This window comes from Suncus etruscus, chromosome X (genome assembly GCF_024139225.1).
Source record: "Suncus etruscus isolate mSunEtr1 chromosome X, mSunEtr1.pri.cur, whole genome shotgun sequence".
Classification (NCBI taxonomy): domain Eukaryota; kingdom Metazoa; phylum Chordata; class Mammalia; order Eulipotyphla; family Soricidae; genus Suncus; species Suncus etruscus.
Window position 1 is genome coordinate 50,983,984 of NC_064868.1, and position 20,333 is coordinate 51,004,316.

Here is a 20,333-nt window from a genome sequence, read left to right on the forward strand (position 1 = left end):
AACAGAAAGTTGGGGGAGTAGATACCCACACCAGACTCTCCCTCATGGAGGGGAGAGCACATTTCTGTGAGGGCCTCTAAATAACTGAGAGTACGGAGACCAGCACACATGCTGTGTATGCAGTTTTTCTCTTTACCTCCCTGGGGAGGAGGATGGCCCCTTGATTTTTCCCCCAAAGCAGTCCCTAAGCATTAAAACAGTGGTAGCCATCAAGCACTACTACGTATGATCAGACTTATCTTCCCAGCCTCAACTTGCAGGCAGAATCCCACAAACTGAAGTTTCCCTCCTCTGCTTCCCAGATGTGAATTCACATTTCAGATGCCTAAATTGGGTTCAGCAGATTGAAGACTCAGCTCATACTAGAATCTGAGAAGAACATCTCACTGCCACACTGATTGTCTAAATTTTATGTCCTCCAACTGGAGTACCCAAAATAAGTCTGTAGTGTCTTACCCATTTAGGAACTCCCTAGAATCTCATATTCACTCTCAGTTTCCAGGACTGGGTTCTGCAGTCTCACGTCCATATCTCCTCCCTAGCATGACAGTCCCAAACTAAAATTCCCCAAATGAGCTCCCTCAACTAGATCCCCAAAAGTGTGTTTCTAGAGTGTCTTATGTGCCCTGGGAAAGTTGCTTAGCCTATTGGTTTTAATTTTTTGTTGTATAAAATAGGAATTATAGTGACACCTACATCATATGAGATAATGAAGATAAAGCCTTTAATCTGCTGCCTAGCACATAATAAATGATTGATAAAAGTTAGCTCTTTTTATTACTAAATTTTCTGGCTTATATCTTTCATAATGAATGCCACTAAAATCAACCCCAGAGGGCTGAAGTGATAGGTAGGATGTTTGCCCTGCATTGGCCAACTTGATTTCAATTCCTGACATCCCATATCCTACTTGATCCTCCTTTTAGCCTTCTAGGAGTGATCTGAGTGCAGAGCCAGGAGTATGCCATGACCAATGCCAAAATGTGTGTGGCATAAAAATTAAAACAAAATATATAAAATAAAGACCGCCCCAAATGAGTTTACTAAACTTGAGTTTTTTAATCACTTCTATCCCTGTCTGCATTTATAGAAATGAATCTCTTAAGCTTAGCTGACTGAACTCCTCACAGATGAAACTTCCATAAAGGACTAGTCATTCTGATTCTTAGATCCTTAGAATAAGAATCTTTTAATGAAACTTATCCAGAGCTCAACCTCTCCAGTGCAACACCTTAAGCTGACCTTCCTATTTTTTAAACCTCTTAGAAAAAAATCTTCCAGCAGAATCTTAGAAATTACCTCTAGATCTGAGTGCCAATAAATCATATCTTGGGTTTTTCAGACAAACTCTTCACTCTTTACTTCTAAACTAAGTTATGGAGCATCAGACTGACTAACTAGCTCCTAGCCTGAATGCCTGCCTTGAAACTAAAATTGATTGTTGAATCAAGATTTCATACTTCCAATCCCAAACCAGTACCTCCAAAGCTTCTAGATGAAGCCAAAAATACCAAATTTCACAAACTACACTCCCTAGCCTAACCTGCTTAAGTGAAAGTCTGGAATGGCAACCCAGGGTAGGGCCTTCACTCACTGGACTCCTGAAAATGCCAATTTATACCCCATATAGGACATCTCTAGGTAGTCCCTTTTAGCTAGTAAAACTTCTATTTTTTATTGTTTTGGGTCACACCCAGAAGTACTCAGGGGTTACTCCTGGCTCTACACTCAGGAATTATTCTTGGCAGTGCTCAGGAGACCATAGAAGATGCCATGAATCAAACTCGGGACAGCTGTGTGCAAGGCAATACTGTATAATACTGATGTACTGTATCACTCTGGTCCATTACCTAGCAAAACTAATCTCAGCTCAACAGCATACTCAGGTGTAAATTTCCCTACTCATAGCTTTCCAGAACTTTCTTCCTATTTCTTTCTCTTCTACCTCTATTACCCAGCATGCCCCCTGCCCTAGGTTAGGATTAATATAATTTGTAGGAGAAAGAGCAGCTTGGAGAGAAGGCTTTACTCTAAAGTCAGTTCTACTGCTTTCCAGGTAGATAAACTAAATCTCTTTAAGTCTCAGTTTTCCCCAATGCATATAGCAGAACTCAGGTGTACTAGCTTATAAAGCTTCTTTGAGAATTGAAGGCTATAATTTACATAATATTTTAATTTAAAATCCCTGGAAAGGATGGTAGAATGTATCCTAGGGATCTCCTTATCTATTAGAAATACAGATGCAGATATGTAGCTACATGGTAAACACATATAAAATGTGGGGCACTTGGGTACTTGGGCTGTTTTCAGATTATGTCTATTATGAATAAACTGCAATAAATATAGGCGTGCAGAGGGTTTTTCTGCATTGTATTTTTGGGCTCTTAGAGAATATTCCTAGGAGCCATATTGCTGGCTTATATGGAAGCTAAATTTCCAGTATTTTGGGGAGCATTCGGTTTTTCAGAAAGGTTAGACTAGTCTACATTCTCAGCATCAGTGAATAAGAGTCTCTTTCTGCACTCATCTGCGCCAACACTGTTTTTGTTCATCTTTTGATATGTGACAGTCTCTGTGGTGTGAAATGATATCTCATTGTTATGTTGATTTGCATTTCCCTGATAATTAGAGATAAAGAACATTTTATCATGTGCTTTCTGGTCATTTATATTTCTTTGAAGAAGTTTCTGTATACCAAGTGTCTGTAGCTGATCATTGATACGGGTGCTGAGACCACCCCCACCCAAAGTACTTGCTGAAGCTGTGTAAGCAGAGCTAAGCAGGAAACGACAAGGCAGGGAGGAGTGGAGCCTCTCCACTTTGTGGCCATGTGCATCTCCTAGCCCATGAACCCCACCACAGCACGCAGTAAAAGCCACACTACAAGCATGTCAATGGGGAAACAATGCAGGATAAAAGCATATATAGAGAATCAAGATGGCAGCTCTGATGACCCGAAAAGTACCAACCACATAGTTAGCTTCTAAGATAAGGAGTTTAGAGTAGAAATATGGAGGATGCTCATAGAACTCAAAGAAAGCATAGAACAAGCGAAAAAGAACACAAAGATAGAAATTAGAAAACTCCAAACTGAAATAAAAGGACTGAAAAACTCAGTAGATGAAATTTAAAAACCAATGGAAAGCCTCTCCAACAGAGTAACAGCAGATGAGGACAGAATCAGCAAGCTAGAAGATGAGATACAGAGCAACTCCATACAGCAGAAGAGACTGTAAAAGAACCTTAAAGCAAATGATCAGACAATGGAAAAATACTCAAAGAATATGAATAGATGAAAATAGAAGTCCTTGACAAGTTCAACAGAAACAACATAATAATCATTGGAGTCCCAGTGACCCAGGAAGAATTAATAGTCAAGGACATCATTACAGAGACTCCCAGAGCTAAAGTCAGCATACAACCAAATCCTGCATGCCTGAAGAATATCAGCTAAAAGAGACCTGAAGAAAAGCACTCCAAGACACATCCTAGTCACAATGACGAATCCCATAGATAGGGATAGAATACTGAAAGCAGAAAGATCAAAAGGGAATTACATTCAAAGGAGCATCCTTAAGAATTACAACAGACCTGTCACAAGAAACCCTCAAAGCCAGAAGGCAGTGGTGGGATATAGTGGCAAAACTCAATGAAATGAATGCTTCGCCTAGAATACTGCACCCAGCCAGACTCACTTTCAGGTTCAAGGAAGTATACATAGCTTCACAGACAAACAACAGCTCAGACCTTTACAGACTCAAAACCAGCCTTAAAAGAAAAACTGAAAGGTCTGCTTTAAAACAAGACAAAGAGACACACCAAACTTCTACACAAATATGTCAGTAAATCCCATGACAATTGTCTCTCTCAATGTCAATGGACTAAATGCACCTGTTAAGAGATACAGAGTGGCAACATGGATCAAAAAGCCGAAGCCAACATTCTGCTGCCTACAAGGAACAGATCTAAATAGTCAGAACAAACATAGACTCAAAACCAAAGGCTAGAGGAAAATCATCCAAGCAAACAATTCCCTTAAAATGCTGGAGTGGCCATTTTAATATCAGATTACACAAACATTAAACTCAGAAATGTTAGAAATGTTATAAGAGACAGAGGTGGTCATTTCTTACTAATCACAGGATATATATGCAGCAGGAAGAAATCACTTTCCTAAACACATACACACCCAATGAGAGACCAGCAAAATATTTATTACAATTCTTGACAAATCTGAAAGAAGACATCAATAGCAACACAATATTAGTGGCAGACCTCAATATTGCCCTGTCACCCCTTAATAAGTCAAACAGGCTGAAATCCTACAAGAATAACTAACTCTGAAAAGAGAAATGGAAGAAAGTGGACTAGTAGACATATATAGGGCACTCCATCCCCAGAAAACTGGATACACATTCTTCTCCAAAGTACATGGGTCATTCTCCAGGATAGACCACATGCTGGCCCATAAAACATATATCCATAAAATCAAGTGGATAGAAATTGTACAGACTACTTTCTCAGATCACATGGCACTAAAATTAGAAGTGAACTACAAAAAAACCATATGATCATATCAATAGATGCAGAGAAAGCATTCAGTAAGATTCAACATCCATTCTTGATAAGAAATCATCAAGCTGAGTATGGAAAATTTTTTCTCAATATAGTCAAGGCCAACTATCACAAGCCAGTGGCAAGTAATATTCTTAATGATGATAAACTAAAAACCTTTCCTCTAAAATTTGGTACAAGTCGAGGCTGCCCTCTCTCACCACTCAGCATAGTACTATTCAGCATAGTACTGGAAGTTCTTGTCATAACAATAAGCAAGAATAAGATATCAAAGAAATCCAGATAGGAAAGGAAGAAGTCAAGCCGTCACTGTTCGCAAATGACATGATACTATATTTAGAAAACCCTAAAGACTGTACCAAAAAGCTTCTAGAAACAATTCATATAGCAAAGTGGCAGGCTACAAAATCAACGCGTAAAAATCAATGGCCTTCTTATATACCAATAATGATAGAGAAGAAATGGACATTAATAAAAAAAAAATCCACCCAAAAAATCCATCCCATTCACATTAGTGCTACACAAACTCAAATATCTTGGAGTCAACTAAAGACGTGAAGGACTTATGCAAAGAAAACTACAAAACCCTGCTTCAAGAAATAAAAGAGGACACAAGGAAATGGAGACACATTCCCTGCTCATGGACTGTCAGGATTAACATTAAAATGGCAACATACCCCAAAGCATTGTACATATTTATGCAATCTCTCTAAAGATACCCATGACATTCTTCAAAGAAGCAGATCAAACACTCCTGAAATTCATTTGGAACAGTAAACATCATGAAAAGCTAGAACAACCCTTGGGAAAAGGAGTATGGGAAGCATCACTTTTCTCAACATTAAATTTTATTACAATGCAATATTCATTAAAACAGCATGGTATTGAAATAGACAGACCCTCAGATCAGTGGAATATACTTGAGTAGTCAGAGAATGTGCCTCAGACATACTATCCATTAATCTTTTTTATGTTTTTGGGGTCACACCAGGCAGTACTAAGGGGTTACTCCTGGCTCCATGCTCAGAAATTGCTCCTGGAAGGCTCGGGGGACCATATGGGATGCCGGAATTCAAACCAGTGACCTTCTGCATGAACGGCAAACTCTTTACCTCCATGCTATCTCTCCGGCCCCAATAAATTAATCTTTGATAAAGGAGCAAGAAATGCAAAATGGAGCAAGGAAAGCCTTTGCAACAAATGGTGTTGGCAGCTGGTCAACCGCTTGCAAAAAGGCAAACTCCGGCCTCCATCTAATACCATGCAAAAAGGTAAAATCCAAATGGATTAAAGATGTGGATATTAGACCTGAAACTATAATGTATATTGAACAACACATAAGTAAAATACTCCATGACATTGAGACTAAAGGCATCTTCAAGGCAGATACAGCACTCTCCATACAAGTGGAAAAAGAGATAAACATATGGAATTATATTAAGCTGAGAAGATTCTGCACCTCAAAGGAAATAGTGCCTAGGATACAAAAGCCACCCACAGAATGAGAGAAGCTAGTCACCCAATATCAGACAAGTGGCTAATATCTAAGATATACAAGTTACTGATAGAACTCAACAAGTATAAAACATCTAACCCCATCAAAATTTGGGGAGAAGAAATGAACAGATATTTCCTCAAAGAAGAAATACCAATGGCCAAAAGTCACATGAAAAATTGTTCCACGTCACTAATTATCAGGGAGATGCAAATGAAAACAACTATGAGGTTCCATTTCATGCCACAGAGACTGGCACACATCACAAAGAACAACAATCTGATTTGGGGGATCTGGGGAGAAAGGAACTCTCATTCACTGCTGGTGGGAATGCCATCTACTCCAGCCCTTATAGTAAACAGTATGGATATTCCTTAAAAAAAAACATAAACCTTGAGCTCTCATATGACCCAGCTACAACACTCCTAGGAATATACCCTAGGAACATAGAAATGCAATACAAAATTCCCTTTCTCACACCTATATTCATCACAGCACTATCTACAATAGCCTGAGTATATCATATTTGTTTCTTTTTTACATGTATCCTTTAAGTGCTACATGTATCCTTAAAATATTGTAAACATTTTTAATATTGAAAGGTCCTAAGCATTGGCTATAAATATTGTCTATAGTACCCACTATATGAATGCATATTAATTCTTGAAAGTAATGTATATATTTAAACATTTTTGTCTCTGTTTTGACACTGTTATATAAAAACTAGTATAGTGAAAGTATATTTGTTTAGTTTGTTGTTGTTTCTGGACCATACCTGGCAGTGCTTGTGAGCTACTTCTCTATATGAGCTTGGATGTTTTTCCTGGCAGTGCCCAGGGGATTATGTGGTACCAGGGATTGATCCTGGGCCTCTCTCATGCAAAGCATATGCTCAGCTCCTTGAGCTATTTTTTCAGCTCATGAAACTATTTTACATAATAATTGGATATATATAATCATTGGGTTTTTTTGTGGTTTTGGGTCACACCCAGCAGTGCTCAGGGGTTACTCCTGGCTATCTGCTCAGAAATAGCTCCTGGCAGGCACAGGGGGACCATATGGGACGCCGGGATTCGAACCAACCACCTTAGGTCCTGGATCGGCTGCTTGCAAGGCAAACGCCGCTGTACTATCTCTCCGGCCCCAGGTTTTTACACTCTTATTATTAGCTGCCCATTCTATTAACTTTGTGTGTTTCTATAGGGATAATAGCACCAAACAAATGAAGTCCGGAAAGCAGTATTACTGATACTGTGGCTTTTAAGGGCAAATTCTCAGTTAACAGGCCTCCTTGAAGGAGGATACTGAGAGAAGCTACCTGCACTCATTCCATAAAGCCCTGGTGTACCCGAAATTTGGTCAGATTGGTGTCCTGAAGAGAGTCATGAGAGGTTGTGAGGCAAAGCCATTAACAAAATGGTGATTCTGGCTGATGGATGCAGCAGGTGTTGCTTTGGTGGGTTTGGGAATTGGCCTAGGCAGGGGCTTGTCCCATCCTTTCCTCTGAGATTGATAACTTTCCGCTGCATGGCCAGTGTAGCCAAGATTTTTCACAGCTTGGTTTACATCTTGTTCAAGAAAAGAGCATGTCTATAAAGCTTGCCCCTGTGCAAACATCCACATGTAACTTATTTTTATTTTATTGTAATAGTAATCTTGTTAAGCTTATGTATTATTGGCTACCAGTTATTCAGTCTGTTTTGATTCTGTTGTTGTGACCTTGAGACAGTTTTTGGTTCTAAGTGATACTGTTATGATCATTTATGAGGCTTATGCTTTCTAGTCTGGAGGGGGGTAAATGATCAAAACCAGAGGTGGTATTGAGGAAGCAATAAAATCCCAAGAGCCTCTTATCTATCTCATCTGAATTCTCACTTTCTGTCTTCAGAGTCTCTGGAGCTAATAGCCACAGCAGCAGAACACTCTAATGCTGCCATCCGCAAAATGGTGAGTAGCCTTTTTAGCCCCTAGCATTCTTTAACCACCTACTCATGATATATCTGTTAGCATAACTTAAGACTTGTATACATCTAATAAGAGGTTAACACCACAAACCCTGCCTTTTGCTCACTGTCTTCTGCCAGGAACGGATGCATAAGCTGCTGAAAGTATATGAACTTCTAGGAGGTGAGGAAGACATTGTTAGCCCCACCAAAGAACTCATAAAAGAAGGCCATATCCTGAAGCTGTCAGCCAAGAATGGGACCACTCAAGACCGATACCTCATACTAGTAAGTGCCGTGTGTGGTTTTATGGGTAGAACCTGCTTCCTTACTCACAAATTGATCTTATTATTTAAAACTATCTCCTACTGGCTATTCCCTTATTAACTCATTATATTTTCACTGCTACACTAAACATTTGATATGGGATGGGGAATTTAGGATATACTCATTGCTGCTCAGGAATCATATTGGCTTCATTCTCAGGGATTACTTCCAATGGTGCTTAAGGGACCATTTGCAATACTAGGGATAAAACTAGGATTGGCCACATACAAAGTAATCTCTCTGGCTCTACACTGGTAGTTTTTTTTTATATATAGGATTTGGGGAATGTTTGGGGCCACACAAATGTTTAGTGTTCAGGGCTTATTCCTTGTGTTCAGGGATCACTCCTGGTGAGGGTTGAGGGACCACATGTAGTATTGAGGATTGAATCTGGGTTAGCCACATGCAAGCACTCTTAACTTCTGGGAACCTCTGTAGATTATTTAACTTAGAAAGAATTGATTACCCAACTAGGAAGTAATTTCTATACCTAGGTATTTTTTGGTAAAAATTTGTGCCCAATATGGGCTCTGTGTTTTGTTTTGTTTTATTTTATTTTATTTGAGGGGAAGGGATCTGGTGGTACTCAAGATCTACTCCTGGCTCTGTGCTTAGAAGACATTCCTGGTGATGCTAAAGGAACCTTATGTAGTACAGGGTATCAAACCATGGTTGGCTACAGCCATGATCAAGTGCCTTATTTTCTTTAGCATTTGGCCTTTGTTATTTTCATGTGTTCCCCTGAGTCCCTAGAATATTCACAAGTCCCAAATGGTAGATCCTACCATCTCACTTCTTCCATATATTCACAACAAACATTTTTCTTCCTAGTTCAACGACCGCCTCCTTTACTGTGTGCCCAGACTGCGGCTCCTTGGCCAGAAGTTTAGCGTGCGGGCACGCATTGATGTAGATGGCATGGAGGTGAGCATTTGGAAGTGGGAAAGAGGAATCTGAAGTGGGACCATGGCAATGGGAGGAGCAAAGACATTCTGACTCTCACCCTGAGAGGACAAGTCCCTGTTGATCTCAGTAGGCCCTTACCACTCTCCCTTCTCCCTCCATTCAGCTAAAAGAAAGCTCTAACCTCAATATGCCTCGGACCTTCCTGGTGTCAGGAAAGCAGCGCTCCCTGGAGCTCCAGGCCAGGTATGTGTCTCTACCTCCTTACATCCCTCTCTCTTTCTTCAGATACATGGAAGGTTTGTAGGCATAGCCTACCTCTCTAGGTAATAATGGTTCCAAAAAAGAATAGAAAATTTTCACTAAAGATGAATGCTTGCTTTTTCTGGTGGGTTTTATTAGTGGAAAAGGAAGAATGAACTATTAATCTGAACATGAATAAGAAAAATACAAATAGTATATTTAAATTTAGAGATTTAAGAAAAATGCCAACAAAAATAAATTATTACGGCTTGATGCTGCCTAATTTGAGACAGTCCTAAAATATATTTGTAAATAATGGAATTACTGTTATTACAAATACCATTTTAAAAAGGAAAATGAGGCACAGAAGAGTTTTTTCTTGCCCAAGATTTCATAGTAAGGAACAGATAGCTAGAATCGGAGATCATGATGCCTTCTGAGGACTCTGGTAAAAGGATATCAAGATCAAGGTCAAGATCAAACAATGGATATCCAGGATTAGATTACCTGTTTCTGACAGATTTCTAGCTACTGATAAATGAGTGGGAATTTTTATTCTGGGACTGCATGGAGGTAGGAGAGAGCTGAGGCTATGGACTAAAATGTTCTGGAGGACATTAGCTATATATATATATTATATTCACCATGAACTTACATAGTTATTCATGATTGGGTTTCAGGCATACAATGTTTCAACACCAATGCCTTCACCAGAGTCCAGTTCCCTCCACCAATACTTTCCCATACACATTTGTCTACAAGAGTCACTCTTTTTTTTCACTATGGTTTACCGTTCTGTTGCTGGGAGTTGGGTTTGAAGCTAACGAGACTCAGGGCATCTTGAAACTTGCAGCAGAAAATGCCAGGGTAAGAGGGAAATTGAAGGAAGAACTGTATCCAGGGGAAGACCATGTGGGGATCTAGCCAGTCCTCGACATAGCCTGCTTGATAACTGAATATTTGACCAAAAGTTTAAGGTCTGCATACATCCTTTTGAATGAATTTTTTCTATCCTGGGGCTAGATACCCAAAAGAGAAATTGCTGGGTCATATGGCAGCTTGATTCTGAGTTTACTGAGAACCCTCCATAATGTTTTACATATGGGCTGAACCAGACAGCAGTTTCACTAGCAGTAGATGAGTGTTCCCTTCTCAGCATATGTTTCTTTCTTATCACATCCTTGCCAACAGACAGGGTTCCCCATATTTTTGATATGTGCCATCCTCAGTGGTTTAATATTGTTATCTCATTATCTTGATTTGAATTCCCTGATGATAAGTGATGATGCACATTTTATGTGCCTGTTGGCCATCTGTTGGTCTTCCTCAGAAAGGTGTCTGTTAATTTCCTCTCCCCACTTTTTTGATAGAAAATGTAGGTTTTGAGGGGATTGGTCTTTGAAAATACTTTGTATATTTTAGACATCAAACCTTTATCTGATGTGTTAAGTAAAAATATTTTCCCATTCAGCTGTATTTTAGTTTTAACTCAATATTTTGGTTGTTGGGCCACATCCATTGTTCAGGGGTTACTCCTGGCTCTGCACTCAGGAATTAGTCCTGATATGCTAAGGGGACCATATTGAATGCCAGGGGATCAAACTTGGGATGGCTGCATGCAAGGCAAACATCTACTTGTTGTATTATTGCTCTGGCCCAGCCCATATTTCTTTTGTCATATAGAATTTTTATGCCATGTTGTTTTGATCATTATGGCTTTATAGTACCATTTCAAGTTATGTAATGAGATTTCTCCCACTATTTATCACAGCACTCACTACATTAGCTAAGAGTTGGATGTCCAACTAAGATGTCCAACAATAGATGAGTGGACCATGAAAATGTGGTACATATATGTAGTGGAATACAGCATAGATGTAAGGAATGATTTAATTATGTAGTTCACTGCAACATGAATAAAATTGGAATATATATTAATAAAGTAACATGAGTAAGTCAGAAGAAAAATACAGTATGATATTACTTATATGTGGTATTTAGAATCACAGCATGAGGAAGTGCAGTGTTTTCAATGGGGGTTGTCTAGAACATTCTTGATCCCAGAGTATAGTAAGGAGAAGGAAAGAAATTGAGTGGAGGGGGAGAAAGATAGTTGTAATGGGGGACATGGAAGTCAGGTGCATTGGTAGTGTTAGGGAGGAACAGAACTAAATAACTAAACCATAGACTCAACAGATGAAATCATGAAACCCAAACTTTAACAACCAAACTTAGAAAGGTGCCTGTTGTGATAGCACGCTGAAGTGGGAAGAGGCATGGGATGGATTCTTGGAACATTTGGTGGAGATGGTGGATTGGTGGACACTGTTGGTAGATTGATGCTTAAAAATTGTATGTCTAAAATTTAACTATGAATAAATTGGTAAATCACAATACATTAAATTAAAAAAGAATTAAATAGGCAGAGGGGAGATTTGCTTTACTCAATGTACTTAAAATCAATGAAAAATATCATATATCCAGAGTAATATAAATATAACAAAACCCATATGCCTGCCACTTAGACAACTGGTTCTTAACTAGTTGAGATGTAGCAGTACATTGGAATAGGGCATGGAGCTTTTTTTAAAAAAATGTTCACATATGGGATCTATCCCTAGACAGTAATTTAGTTTCTCTAGGACATAGTCTGAATCTGAGGAGTGATTTTATATTTGTACCAAGGTTTAGGACCACTGACAGGAATCAACAACTATTAATATTTGCCATATTTTCTGAATTATTTTAAAGTAAATTATGAATAGGTTACTTGTCTTTATATACTTCAGGATGCATCACCAAATATACTTTTTTTTTGGGGGGGGTCACACCCAGCAGCGCTCAGGGGGTTACTCCTGGTTCTCCACTCAGAAATTGCTCCGGACAGGCCCAGGGGACCATATGGGATGCTGGGATTCGAGCCACCGTCCTTCTGCATACAAGAAGGCCCTCCATGCTATCTCTCCAGCTCCACCAAATATACTTTTGAAAGCGAAAAGCATTTTTTACTGCAAAGAAATTAGAAAATATAAATACAAAATAATCTTTAAAAAGAATCCAATCAGAATTTAAAACTTCCGGGGCCAGAGCGATAACACATTAGCACAGCAGCAGGGCATTTGCCTTGCACTCAGCCACCCGAGACGGACCCAGGTTTGATCCCTGGCATCCCATATGGTCTCCCAAGCCTGCCAGGAGTGATTTCTGAGTGCAGAGCCAGGGGTAATCCCTGAGCTCTCTCGCCAGGTGTGGCCCAAAAACCAAAAAATAAATAAATTAAATAAATTAAATTTCCATCTAGTACTAACTAATACTGATGTATTGACAAAATCCCTGTCAAGATTTTTATCTATTCATATGTGTTATTGTTATATATGTATTCATAAATATACATATCAAAAACACAATAGTTTTTTCCATATTTTATTATGGAAATGGTGAAATACAGGGAAGTTTAAAGATCTGTATGGTGGATATCCATAAATCTACCTTATTGATTCTAAAAATATTAACACTATGCTATTTTACTTTATCATAAATATGTCCTTATATCAATTCATATGATATTTTAATAAATTTTAAATTAAATTGTAGACATACATATGCTACATTAAAAGATCTTTGGCATGGATATCACTAACTAGAATTCAATATTTATTGAATATTCCCTTTTTTGTTCATTGAGGCTTATTTGATGTACATATTATATCATTAGAAAAAATATTGAGATTTTTCAATTTTTGTGTTTTTTTATTTTGCCTCTACATAGTTTGTGATGCCAGCAAAGATTGTCCATACAATAAGAGCAAACTGGTTGGGAAAGCTCATTTGGGTTTTTCTATATCTTTACGTTAAATGTCAAATCTAGAGCTGATCAACCTCCATGCTTGTTTAACTGCCTTTGAAGTTCACAACAGTTTCTTTCCTCTTGTTCTTTGTTCATCAATTATTTCAGATTCACCAGTGCCATCATGTTTCCTTATAACAGTTACAAACTAGGCAATGACTTTCTAATATAGCCTAATATAAGCCTGCCATTTGCCTCTCTTTTTGGTATTGTCAGTGCTTGAGAGTATCAACCAAGATATTCACATGCACCATTCTGATGGAACTAAATATGGTATAGAAAAAATATCTTCTCTTATTGGTGAAGTAGTTCCCAAGCAATGCTTGGAAAACTATGTGGTGCCAGTTGTGGCAGTTGGACTTAGACATGCAGCTTGGATACCCTCACTGTAATGACTGATGAACTTGGACATGCCCCTTTGTCATGCTGGAATAAAAGGATAAACTTGGACTGTTGAGGGGGGACAGAATAGTGACCAGAGCAGTGCCTGCTGTCTTGGGGGATGGGTGGAGTGGGCACAGAGCTAAAGCATTGGAAAAATGCTGCCTGCTTCATACCTGTTTTCTGTTCAACCTTCTTTGAATTCGGTCCTTTCCTGGCCACCTCTCTGGCTGGTGAATTTCCATCTAACTCTCGCTCCATCTTTCTGGAACCTGTAGGTGATGGCAGGCAGGTTTATTACTTGGATACCAAGAGGAATAAAAAGTATACATAATTTCTTCTCTCTCATTCCCGGATGGGCAGTCACTACATGTTGGTCCCTCTGGGTGGAAACAAGGCCCCACACATCAGCTCTGGGCCTTGGCAGCATTGGGGATCTGTGGCCTGCAGCACTGCAGCCCTGGCAGCCTTGAGCCTCTTAGGCCGCTGCACCAGTGACTAAACTTGGGGCCTCCACATGCCAAGCATGTTATCCAACCCTTTAAGCTAATTTCAAACTCCCACACTATTATTTTTAATGGTGACAGAGATCTTCCTCCTTTCCTTGAGGCAAATTTTTCTTTTTCTTTTTTTTGAAACTCTTTTTCTTTATTTAAACATCTTGATTACTTATATGATTGTGATTAGGTTTCAGTTATGTAAAGAACACCCCCTTCAACAGTGCAACATTCCCACCACCAATGTCCCAAATCTCCCTCCATCCCACCCCACCCCCACCTGTACTCCAGACAGGCTTTCCAATTCCCTCATTCATTCACATGATTATGGTAGTTCTCTGTGTAGTTATTTCTATAACGGCACTCACCACTCTTTGTGGTGAGCTTCATGAAGTGAGCTGGAAGTTCCAGCCGTCCTCTCATTGTCTCTGAGGATTGTTGCAAAATGTTGCAAGTCAGTCCCTGAAGAGGTTGACTGATAGAGGGATGGAGGATGAGGCCTTTCTCTTCCAGCTCGAAGCATGCGTCTGCTACCCTGTCTAGCCTACGGTTCTGAGGTGAAACGGCGGGTAAACAGCTCGCAGACAGTCAGGCTTGTGGAAATATTAGCTTTATTCAGTGGACAAGACTGAAGTCTAAAGACTCAGCCTCAGTTCCAGCAAAAAAGCCCCCCCACCTTCCACAGACCCTTGTTTTTATCCCTCAGAATCAGGTACCACCCAATGGTGGGATCAGATACCAACCACTGGTGGAAGCAGAATCAGGTACTACCCTAGGGTGGGGGCAGAATGCCAGGTCACACCCTAGGGTAGGACACAATCACCAATCAGGTTAGGGTCAGTAACATACTAATCCCCTAAAATATTTACATACACAACACAAAAATGACTTTTATTTTTCTTAAAACCCATAGATGAGTGAGACTATACTGCATCTCTCTCTCCCTCTGACTTATTTCACTCAATATGATAGATTCCATGTACATCCATGTATAGGAAAATTTCATGACTTCATCTCTCCTGACAGCTGCATAATATTCCATTGTGTATATGTACCACAGTTTCTTTAGCCATTCATCTGTTGAAGGGCATCTTGGTTGTTTCCAGAGCCTGGCTATTGTGAATAGTGCTGCAATAAGTATAGGTGTGAGGAAGGGGTTTTTGTATTGTGTTCTTGTGTTCTTAGGGTATACCCCTAGGAGTGGAATAGCTGGGTCGAATGGGAGCTCAATTTCCAGATTTTGGAGGAATCTTCATATCGCTTTCCATAGAGGTTGGACTAGACGGCATTCCCACCAGCAGTGGATAAGAGTTCCTTTTTCTCCTCATCCCCGCCAGCACTGATTGTTCTCATTCTTTGTGATGTGCGCCAATCTCTGTGGTGTGAGGTGGTATCTCATCATTGTTTTGATTTGCATCTCCCTGAGGATTAGTGACGAGGGGCATTTTTTCATGTGCCTTTTGGCCATTTGTATTTCTTTTTTTTTTAATCAAAGTGTCTGTTCATTTCTTCTCCCCATTTTTTGATGGGATTAGATTTTTTCTTGTAAAGTTCTGTCAGCGCCCTGTATATTTTGAATATTAGCCCCTTATCTGATGGGTGTTGGGTGAATAGTTTCTCCCACTCGGTGGGTGAGTCTTGTATCCTGGGCACTATTTCTTTTGAGGTGCAGAAGCTTCTCAGTTTAATGCATTCCCATCTGTTGATCTCTGCTTCCACTTGTTTGGGAAGTGCGGTTTCCTCCTTGAAGATGAGGCAAATTTTTCATTTAGTGAAATGCACAGGTCTTAAGGGTACCATGATTTTTTTTTATTTTTTAAAAACTGTTTTGGGGTCACACCTGGCTGTGCTCAGGACTTAATCTTGGCTCTACACTCAGGAATCACTCCTCTAGGCTTGCAGGACTAGATGGGATGACAAGGATCAATCCCCAGGTTAACTTACATACAAGGCAAATACCCTGCCTGCTGTACTGGAATAGTACACCCCCTAAAGTACCATTATTTTTGACAAATGTAAGCACTTGAATTACATATTTTTTTACTTTATTTTAAAGATCATGTATTCCATAGTTCGCATAGTTGACTGTAGTACGTTTGTTTCCAGATAAATGAGAGCAAGATTTAAAAAAAAAAAGAAAGAAAAAGGATGAAAAAGAGAAGAAAGAAAAAAGTACAGTGACAAGCAAGTTTGTGAAAATATCCCCAAAGAGGTCATTAAGTCATTGGCAGGAGGTTTAGCTCTTGAAGTCTTATATCTAGTTAACCATTCTGTTATTTCGTTTGTTTCAAAACATTAAGTAAACATTGGCTTCTAAACGTTTGTGTTCCTATGGGAATGATAGCATCAAACAAATGAAGCTTTCAAAGCACTTTTACTGATATTGCAGCTTTTGTGGGGCATGTTCTCAGCTGCAAGGTCTCTAAAAAGTAGTAGAATATGGGGAGGATGTACACACACTCCAAAATTGGCCTAGTGATAGCAGCTCCAGTACTGGCATACCTGGAGTTTGGTCAGATAGGTATCTCTATAGAGAATCATAGAGGATTGGTGAAGTAGGGCCATTAGGCAAAATGATGATTATGGGTGATGGATGCAGCAGGCATGGCTTTGGCAGAGCGGGGACTTAGCCTGCTGTCTCCTACAGAGATTTCTAGCTTTTAGCTGTCTGGCCATTGTACCCATGTTTTTACATGGCTTGGTTTATCAGTCACACATATTTTATATATGTTTTTACTTTATTTCATAAGCTTAGTTCTACATTTGTATGTTCTCTGGCAGTAAGGTAGCATCATTTCATTCCTTTTTCATCTGACCTGTTTTTGTCAGCTTCCAGTTTTTCACTATAATAAATAGGATATATAGCTAAATATTGATCTACTCTTAATTGCTCATGAACTGATTCTGAGACTGTCCTATTTAAAAAGTACTTTAACTATCAGGAAGGTAGATGTGAAGTGAGATAAGAAGAAGGTAGGTGGGAGTTAGCTAAGCTGCTAGGTTCTATTTTCTTATATTAAGATCTTGTAGTCTATTGGTTAAACAAGAGAGTTTGTGAAAGGAAAATTCATACAGATTTATAGTCAGTTTGCCAGGGACTGATTTAAACATGCTACTGATTCTACCTGATTACTTCTCAGAACAAATTAAATCAGTAACTGTCATTTATAGTTTACAAATATAAAACAGCAATTCATTGTCTTTCCCTAATTTGACATTGCAACAACAGAACTGTTTCTGTGTTTGTTTTTTTAATTTGGGGCCACACCTAGTGGTGCTCAGGGGTTACTCCTAGCTCTGCACTTAGAAATCACTCTTGGCAGGCTTGGAAGATTGAACCCAGGTCAGCTGCATGCAAGGCAAACACCTTACCCACTGTGCTATTGCACCAGACCCTCTTTTTGGTTTCTTGTATGACTTATACTTGAATACCTCCTTTTAGTAATCTTCCTTAGCAGCTGCCATCCAACTTCCAGGCTGGGAAGGTCCCTTCTGAATTTTGCAGCTGTATTTTGATTCTATGAAGCACTGATTTTCCTGGATTGTCCATCTCACTACAACATAAATACCTTGAGGAGTTTATTCAGGTCTCCTCTGAGGCTTAAATTCCACACAGAGTATTAGTGATTCTTGAATAAATGAATTCAACAGGTTCAATAATTTGCCTACAGTCTTGTGAGTAATCAATGAAGGAACAGACGATCAAATTCTAAAACACCTGCTCCTTAGTGGTCCATTTGCTTGTGGTTGCCCTGCCTAACCCAACGTTTTTCTTTCTTTCCCCTCCCCCAAGGACTGAGGAGGAGAAGAAAGACTGGGTCCAGGTAACATCTAAGAAGGTTTCTGTGGTAGGGGGCTGTGTTAACAGGTCTAAGGGTTGGTGGAAGCTCCTGTAAAACACTCAACCTGCATGGGCCTATCTATATCTTCACTATTTTAATGAATGTTTCCATCCCTGTTTTACTGCTAATAAAATCGAGGTTCAGAGGTTAAACAGATACATATAATTCCTTTGGAAAGTTGGTTCCTTTGAGGTAATTCCAGTAAGTTAAGACTTAAAAAATCTTAAGTCCAAACATTGGCCAGAAAGGCCTTCTGAGGTTTTCCAGTTACAACTTGCCCTCCCCTGTTTTAAAAATAAAGGAACTGAGATCTGAACCTTGATCTTTTCTGACTGTAGTTAGTCATAGAAGGGTGAGGTGAGGGTGGAAATGGTGGGAGGTGGGACCATCTGATCTCTTATTTCTCACACCTCCTCTCTAGGCGATCAACTCCACCCTCCTAAAGCATGAACAGACACTAGAAACCTTCAAACTGTTGAACTCAACAAACAGGGAAGATGAAGATACACCCCCTAATTCTCCAGTAAGTGTCTATACCCGCTTCTCTGGGATTCATTTTTTGTTTTTGGGTCACACTCAGCAGCGTTCAGGGGTCACTCCTCGCAGGCTCGGGGGACCATATGGGATGCTGGGATTTGAACCGGGGTCTGTCCTGTATTGGCCTCGTGCAAAGCAAATGCCTTACTGCTGTGCTATCACTCCAGCTCTCTGGTATTCATTTCATTCCTCAAGTTCTCACCTTGCTTCAGATGCTCCTCCCTGCTTCCCAAAGAGTAATTGCATGACCTCAGAGAAGTCTTCTATCTGGGGAAACCAAGACCCCGAGAGAAGAGATTTGTTCTCAGTAGCACAGTGAGATAGGGCAGAGCCATGACTCAGTGGCAGGCTTTCTGAATATATCTGCTACATGACCCATTTTCATCCCTATGACAGTGCAATCTTTAGGCTAGTTGTACTGGGCTGAGAGTGTCTGACATGGAATCTGGCCCTTTCTTCCAGAATGTGGATCTTGGAAAGCGGGCACCTACACCCATACGAGAAAAGGAAGTCACCATGTGCATGCGTTGCCAGGAGCCATTCAACTCAATCACCAAACGCAGACACCATTGCAAAGCCTGTGGGCATGTGAGTATTGAGAGGCAGGAATAAAATTGGGGAGGGAACACACTAGCAGCCAGTCTCCAAAGAGGGAGCAGGCTATAAGAGCATTGTGGGAGTTGGTACACTGCAAGGGAAGACCTATTGAAATCAAACTGCTCTTGCCTACTTGCCACCCCAGGTAGTTTGTGGAAAGTGCTCCGAGTTCCGGGCCCGCCTCATTTATGACAACAACCGCTCTAACCGTGTGTGTACTGACTGCTATGTAGCACTGCATGGGGTATCTGGAAGCAGTCCTGCCTGTAGTCAGCATACACCCCAACGTCGGAGGTCGATTTTGGAGGTAAGAGCCAGGCCCTGAACTAACCTTCCTAAACTAGTCACTTGGTACTCAGTGAACCACTGAGTGTGATTGAGTCCTAGGTATCTCTGAAGCCATGGGGTGCAGAGTATATACCCTTAACAAGTAATTCAGGCATGGAGTGAAATGAGTGTGAATAATGAGACAGTACATTTTATATAAGCATATTTAGACATTTAACCTCCATAATAACTATTCTATTCCTATTTTACAAATAAGTAAACTAAAGCCCAGAAAATGTATATTCACTGAACAAGCAATTCAGGCATGGAGTGAAATGAATGTGAATAACAAGACACTACATCTTATATAAGCATGTTTAGATATTTAATCTTCATAATAACTATTCTAATCCTATTTTACAAATAAGTAAACTAAAGCCCAGAAAATGTATGTTCCCAAGTTATACAACCCTACCTGTTGTACTATTTCTCTAGCTCCCTATTTACACTTAAAAATACTGTGCTGTGCTTACTGTCAAAAATTGGGGGTGGGAGCCACAGTGCTCTGGGGTTACTCCTGGCTCTGTGTACAGAAATTACTCCCAGCAGGCTTGGGGGATCATATAGGATGTCTAGGTCACCTAGGTCAACCACATGCAAGGAAAATGCCCTACCCACTGTGCTTTTGCTCTAGCCCCTGCAGGTATTTTTAGATGTTTTGTAAAAATTAATTTATTTAATTCCATTCATCTTTAAAATAATTTATTCTTTTTAAAGGGCCATGATTTTCAAATGTATCAATAGATGAGTCTTGAGCATACAAAATTCCAACACTAATCCCACAATGCCACATTGCCTTTTATTCAGTGCACAGGATTA

General features: G+C 39.8%; 1 protein-coding gene across 1 annotated transcript in view; it reads left to right on the forward strand.

The window, feature by feature from the left end:
* The window catches only part of FGD1 (FYVE, RhoGEF and PH domain containing 1), a 116,946-nt gene that overhangs the window by 93,911 nt on the left and 2,702 nt on the right, over positions 1-20,333 (forward strand). The window contains exons 9-16 of the mRNA XM_049767197.1: positions 7,959-8,017; positions 8,155-8,301; positions 9,172-9,264; positions 9,410-9,489; positions 18,005-18,035; positions 18,475-18,576; positions 19,053-19,178; positions 19,333-19,494. Of these exons, the coding sequence (XP_049623154.1) occupies positions 7,959-8,017; positions 8,155-8,301; positions 9,172-9,264; positions 9,410-9,489; positions 18,005-18,035; positions 18,475-18,576; positions 19,053-19,178; positions 19,333-19,494 (800 nt within the window). The remainder of the gene's footprint in view (positions 1-7,958; positions 8,018-8,154; positions 8,302-9,171; positions 9,265-9,409; positions 9,490-18,004; positions 18,036-18,474; positions 18,577-19,052; positions 19,179-19,332; positions 19,495-20,333) is intronic.